We start from the raw sequence: 7,004 nt of genomic DNA on the forward strand, positions 1-7,004 counted from the left end.
GGACCTCCAGGTATAGAGCCCGCATAGCGGGGAGCGCCGTGCTCAGCAGGGAGGATGGTGACGCTTCCTGTACTGGTACCTGGTATAGGGGCGGGGACTGGGGTGCCCATGTATGGTTATTATAACAAGGACCTCTCACTTGTACGTAACACACAATACTGAGTCACCGCCCTGCCGTGTCCCTGGACTGGCCGTAAAATCAGGGACCTGAGGAGCACAGTCACTTGGGGGGGGGGGGGGGGTGTCCTCAGAGTCACTTTATAATTATATAGCTCCAAGGTCATGTACGTTATCCAGCCCCCACCCCCTTATACACAGGCAGAGACCCCAGACCAGACAGCCCCCACCCCCTTATACACAGGCAGAGACCCCAGACCAGACAGCCCCCACCCCCTTATACACAGGCAGAGACCCCAGACCAGACAGCCCCCGCCCCCTTATACACAGGCAGAGACCCCAGACCAGACAGCCCCCGCCCCCATATACACAGGCAGAGACCCCAGACCAGACAGCCCCCGCCCCCATATACACAGGCAGAGACCCCAGACCAGACAGCCCCCGCCCCCATATACACAGGCAGACCCCAGACCAGACAGCCCCCGCCCCCTTATACACAGGCAGAGACCCCAGACCAGACAGCCCCGCCCCCATATACACAGGCAGAGACCCCAGACCAGACAGCCCCGCCCCCATATACACAGGCAGAGACCCCAGACCAGACAGCCCCCGCCCCCATATACACAGGCAGAGACCCCAGACCAGACAGCCCCCACCCCCATATACACAGGCAGAGACCCCAGACCAGACAGCCCCCACCCCCATATACACAGGCAGAGACCCCAGACCAGACAGCCCCCCCCACCCCCATATACACAGGCAGAGACCCCAGACCAGACAGCCCCCCCCACCCCCATATACACAGGCAGAGACCCCAGACCAGACAGCCCCCACCCCCTTATACACAGGCAGAGACCCCAGACCAGACAGCCCCCCCCCCCCCCATATACACAGGCAGAGACCCCAGACCAGACAGCCCCCCCCACCCCCATATACACAGGCAGAGACCCCAGACCTGACAGCCCCCGCCCCCTTATACACAGGCAGAGACCCCAGACCAGACAGCCCCCCCCACCCCCATATACACAGGCAGAGACCCCAGACCAGACAGCCCCCGCCCCCCATATACACAGGCAGAGACCCCAGACCAGACAGCCCCCACCCCCATATACACAGGCAGAGACCCCAGACCAGACAGCCCCCACCCCCATATACACAGGCAGAGACCCCAGACCAGACAGCCCCCGCCCCCATATACACAGGCAGAGACCCCAGACCAGACAGCCCCCGCCCCCCATATACACAGGCAGAGACCCCAGACCAGACAGCCCCGCCCCCATATACACAGGCAGAGACCCCAGACCAGACAGCCCCCGCCCCCATATACACAGGCAGAGACCCCAGACCAGACAGCCCCCCCCCCCCATATACACAGGCAGAGACCCCAGACCAGACAGCCCCCCCCCCCATATACACAGGCAGAGACCCCAGACCAGGCAGCCCCCGCCCCCATATACACAGGCAGAGACCCCAGACCAGACAGCCCCCGCCCCCATATACACAGGCAGAGACCCCAGACCAGACAGCCCCCGCCCCCATATACACAGAGACCCCAGACCAGACAGCCCCCGCCCCCTTATACACAGAGACCCCAGACCAGACAGCCCCCGCCCCCTTATACACAGAGACCCCAGACCAGACAGCCCCCGCCCCCTTATACACAGAGACCCCAGACCAGACAGCCCCCGCCCCCTTATACACAGGCAGAGACCCCAGACCAGACAGCCCCCGCCCCCATATACACAGAGACCCCAGACCAGACAGCCCCCGCCCCCTTATACACAGGCAGAGACCCCAGACCAGACAGCCCCCGCCCCCCATATACACAGGCAGAGACCCCAGACCAGACAGCCCCCGCCCCCCATATACACAGAGACCCCAGACCAGACAGCCCCCCCCCCATATACACAGGCAGAGACCCCAGACCAGACAGCCCCCACCCCCTTATACACAGGCAGAGACCCCAGACCAGACAGCCCCGCCCCCATATACACAGGCAGAGACCCCAGACCAGACAGCCCCCCCCCCCCCATATACACAGGCAGAGACCCCAGACCAGACAGCCCCCCCCCCCCCCATATACACAGGCAGAGACCCCAGACCAGACAGCCCCGCCCCCATATACACAGGCAGACCCCAGACCAGACAGCCCCGCCCCCCATATACACAGGCAGAGACCCCAGACCAGACAGCCCCCGCCCCCATACACAGGCAGAGACCCCAGACCAGACAGCCCCCGCCCCCATACACAGGCAGAGACCCCAGACCAGACAGCCCCGCCCCCATATACACAGGCAGAGACCCCAGACCAGACAGCCCCCGCCCCCCATATACACAGGCAGAGACCCCAGACCAGACAGCCCCCCATATACACAGGCAGAGACCCCAGACCAGACAGCCCCCGCCCCCTTATACACAGGCAGAGACCCCAGACATAAGACCCCTCCCCCCCAGCTCAGGCAGAGAACGCTCTTACAAACCAAAAAATACTTTGTTAGGTTGTGGGAGGAGCAATCTCTCCCTGCACCGCAGCCTGACATGCGCGAATAAACCGGCAGCTCCCGGGCTCACTGCATGTGATTAATAGCATGCACGTGACCGTGTGACGTCATCATCCCCAGCCTGCACACCGTGCTTCCGGCCTGTCAGTCCTCCTCCTTCCCATCATGCTCTCCTCTAGATATCCGCAGACAGAAATAATAGATAGACGACTGGTTAAAACTCTGAGTTGATTGCTCCGTGCGCGACTACTTCAGTCTGAGGCTCCATGTGTCGCTGGATGGAAGCAGTAAGAAGGTAACGAGCGGGTTACCCCGGGGACCTCTCTCCTCTGGTGTCCCCCCCCAGACCCCCGGGGTCCTCTCTCCTCTGGGGTAACCCCCCCCCCAGACCCCCGGGGTCCTCTCTCCTCTGGTGTCCCCCCCCCCGGGGTCCTCTCTCCTCTGGTGTCCCCCCCCCGGGGTCCTCTCTCCTCTGGTGTCCCCCCCCCCGGGGTCCTCTCTCCTCTGGTGTCCCCCCCCCCCCCGGGGTCCTCTCTCCTCTGGTGTCCCCCCCCCCGGGGTCCTCTCTCCTCTGGTGTCCCCCCCCGGGGCCCTCTCTCCTCTGGTGTCCCCCCCCCGGGGTCCTCTCTCCTCTGGTGTCCCCCCCCGGGGCCCTCTCTCCTCTGGTGTCCCCCCCCCGGGGTCCTCTCTCCTCTGGTGTCCCCCCTCCGGGGTCCTCTCTCCTCTGGTGTCCCCCCCCGGGGTCCTCTCTCCTCTGGTGTCCCCCCCCGGGGTCCTCTCTCCTCTGGTGTCCCCCCCCGGGGTCCTCTCTCCTCTGGTGTCCCCCCCCGGGGTCCTCTCTCCTCTGGTGTGTGTCCCCCCCCCGGGGTCCTCTCTCCTCTGGTGTGTGTCCCCCCCCCGGGGTCCTCTCTCCTCTGGTGTGTGTCCCCCCCCGGGGTCCTCTCTCCTCTGGTGTGTGTCCCCCCCCCGGGGTCCTCTCTCCTCTGGTGTGTGTCCCCCCCCCGGGGTCCTCTCTCCTCTGGTGTGTGTCCCCCCCCCGGGGTCCTCTCTCCTCTGGTGTGTGTCCCCCCCCCGGGGTCCTCTCTCCTCTGGTGTGTGTCCCCCCCCGGGGTCCTCTCTCCTCTGGTGTGTGTCCCCCCCCCGGGGTCCTCTCTCCTCTGGTGTGTGTCCCCCCCCCGGGGTCCTCTCTCCTCTGGTGTGTGTCCCCCCCCCGGGGTCCTCTCTCCTCTGGTGTGTGTGTCCCCCCCGGGGTCCTCTCTCCTCTGGTGTGTGTGTCCCCCCGGGGTCCTCTCTCCTCTGGTGTGTGTGTCCCCCCGGGGTCCTCTCTCCTCTGGTGTGTGCCCCCCCCCCCCCCAGAACCCCGGGGTCCTCTCTCCTCTGGTGTGTGTGTGTCCCCCCCCCCCAGAACCCCGGGGTCCTCTCTCCTCTGGTGTGTGTGTGTGTCCCCCCCCCCCCCAGAACCCCGGGGTCCTCTCTCCTCTGGTGTGTGTGTGTGTGTGTGTGTGTGTGTGTGTGTCCCCCCCAGAACCCCCCGGGGTCCTCTCTCCTCTGGTGTGTGTGTGTGTGTGTGTCCCCCCCCCCCCAGAACCCCCCGGGGTCCTCTCTCCTCTGGTGTGTGTGTGTGTGTGTGTCCCCCCCCCCCCCAGAACCCCGGGGTCCTCTCTCCTCTGGTGTGTGCCCCCCCCCCCACAGAACCCCGGGGTCCTCTCTCCTCTGGTGTCCCCCCCCCCCCCCAGACCCCCGGGGACCTCTCTCCTCTGCACTACCCCCCCAGACCCCCGGGGTCCTCTCTCCTCTGGTGTCCCCCCCCAGACCCCCGGGGTCCTCTCTCCTCTGGTGTCCCCCCCCCCCCCCCCCCAGACCCCTGGGGTCCTCTCTCCTCTGGTGTGTCCCCCCCCCCAGACCCCCGGGGTCCTCTCTCCTCTGGTGTGTCCCCCCCCCCAGACTCCCGGGGACCTCTCTCCTCTGGTGTGTTCCCCCCCCCCAGACTCCCGGGGACCTCTCTCCTCTGGTGTGTTCCCCCCCCCCAGACTCCCGGGGACCTCTCTCCTCTGGTGTGTTCCCCCCCCCCCCCAGACTCCCGGGGACCTCTCTCCTCTGGTGTGTTCCCCCCCCCAGACCCCCTGGGTCCTCTCTCCTCTGGTGTGTCCCCCCCCCCCAGACTCCCGGGGACCCCTCTCCTCTGGTGTGTCCCCCCCCAGACCCCCGGGGACCTCTGTCCTCTGGGGTCCCCCCCCCCAGGTCCTCTCTCCCTCTCCTAATGGTTTCTGCACAACTTGTGGTTGTAGGTAGTAATGGCGTCTCTAGTGAGTAAGGACACATATCTACAGAGCTTGGGCAGAAAGGTTTGCGCACAACCAAGCAAAGGAGCATCAAAGCATAGAGCAGGTGGGGCCCTATCACACACCCTCCATATGCTGCTTGTTCTCCTGTCCCCATGGTTCTCACTGATTCTCTGCCTTTTATCTCCAGATTTCAGAAACCAAGATGCAGATAATCGCAGTGGACCCAAAAAGAATAGAAAGCCAAGAAAACGTGGGGGCCAGGGGGCTACTCGTAAGCCGTTCCTAGCCATGCCCCTGCCTCCAAGCTCAGGTGACCCATGTACCCTGCGAGGAGGGGAGGCCAGATCTGTGTTATCTGGAAGGCGTTGGGGTACTGGCCTATTATCTCTTCCAGATTCAGACCTAACCATTCAATGATAAGAACAATGTGACTCTGAATGGGCGCTTTTATTTGGGGGACCTTTGGGGTTAAATATAGGTGGTAACCCCCACATAGAAGTCTGGGATCTTCTATATCAATGTCCTCTTGTGTCTCCTCTACAGAGCCTGCTCTCAGCTCCTTCTCCACTGTTGACTTATTGAGGAAACGTCTCCATGAAAAGATTGAGGAGTCCCGCGGTCAGGTGAGAAGTCTTCTGTGATGCACAGCACAGGACCACATAATCCATGTAGTAAAAACTTACTGTCTCCTGGATGCAGGTTTCTAACAAAACCCTCTCCACTGAGGAAATTGAAATAAGGCGACAAAGGCGAAAGCAAGAGAGAGAGAGGAAGAAGAGGAAAAGAAAGGAACTTAAGAAGGTGGCAACACAAGAGGTACCACCAGTGGAAATCAAGACAGAAGATGCCACAGAGGAAATAGCTCAGCCACCGATAGTCTTCAATAAGGTGGAGGTCCATGATGAACCTCTTAATAAAGTCTCTAAGAAGAAAGAGAGGAGACAAAGTGTGAAAGGCAACATAACTCCAATGACGGGTAAGAACTACAAGCAGCTGCTCAGCCGCCTGGAGGCCCGAAAGAGCAAACTAGAGGAGCTGAGGGCAAAAGACCTGGAGAAAGCCACAGAGTTTGAGAAAAAGATCAAATGGACTAATGTTCTGTACAAAGCAGAGGGCTTGAAGATTAAGGATGACGAGGGAATGCTGAAGACCGCTCTGAAGAGGAAAGAGAAGCGAAAGGAGCAGAGAAAGAAACGCTGGGACAAAAGACTGCAGAATACAGCGGAGAAGATTCAGCAGAGGCAAGACAAGAGGAGCCGTAACATCAATAAGAAGAAGGTGGCAAAGCTGGAGAAGAAGAAGAATAGGGCCCGCAAGCGTGGACGTATCATGCCAGAAGACCTGGCCAAAGCCAATGTCAAGTGATGCCCAGGATAATTGTGTCCCTCCAGGCTCAGGGAGCAGGCACACTGTGATACATCCAGTATGGAGTCTGTCCTCCACCTTTCCTCCAGATGAAACAATAAAAGACCAATCTTCTTCTACAAAGGTTTTACATGCTCAGCTCGTGTGCCTATACCCGACCCTGGTGGTAATACTCACTGTAAGTACGGGCACGCTCAGCTCGTGTGCCTATACCCGACCCTGGTGCTAATACTCACTACAAGGACGGGGCACGCTCAGCTCTACTGCCTACACCCGACCCTGGTGGTAATACTCACTACAAGGACGGGGCACGCTCAGCTCTACTGCCTACACCCGACCCTGGTGGTAATACTACAAGGACGGGGCACGCTCAGCTCTACTGCCTACACCCGACCCTGGTGGTAATATTACAAGGATGGGGCACGCTCAGCTCTACTGCCTATACCCGACTCTGGTGGTAATACTCACTACAAGGACGGGGCACGCTCAGCTCTACTGCCTACACCCGACCCTGGTGCTAATACTCACTACAAGGACGGGGCACGCTCAGCTCTACTGCCTACACCCGACCCTGGTGGTAATATTACAAGGATGGGGCACGCTCAGCTCTACTGCCTATACCCGACTCTGGTGGTAATACTCACTACAAGGACGGGGCACGCTCAGCTCTGCCTACACCCGACCCTGGTGGTAATACTCACTACAAGGACGGGGCACGCTCAGCTCCTGTGCCTAT

General features: G+C 61.3%; 1 protein-coding gene across 1 annotated transcript; it reads left to right on the forward strand.

Annotated features, from left to right (window-relative positions):
• The first annotated feature begins 2,735 nt into the window (after positions 1-2,735).
• On the forward strand, positions 2,736-6,395 carry SURF6 (surfeit 6). Its single transcript, XM_072131704.1, has 5 exons — positions 2,736-2,913; positions 4,907-5,006; positions 5,091-5,213; positions 5,447-5,526; positions 5,603-6,395. The coding sequence occupies exons 2-5, from the start codon at positions 4,913-4,915 to the stop codon at positions 6,266-6,268; spliced, it is 963 nt and encodes a 320-aa protein (XP_071987805.1). The 5' UTR covers positions 2,736-2,913; positions 4,907-4,912; the 3' UTR covers positions 6,269-6,395.
• The last annotated feature ends 609 nt before the right edge of the window (positions 6,396-7,004 follow it).

The sequence above is a fragment of the Engystomops pustulosus genome, unplaced genomic scaffold (assembly GCF_040894005.1).
Source record: "Engystomops pustulosus unplaced genomic scaffold, aEngPut4.maternal MAT_SCAFFOLD_123, whole genome shotgun sequence".
NCBI classification, from domain to species: Eukaryota; Metazoa; Chordata; class Amphibia; order Anura; family Leptodactylidae; genus Engystomops; species Engystomops pustulosus.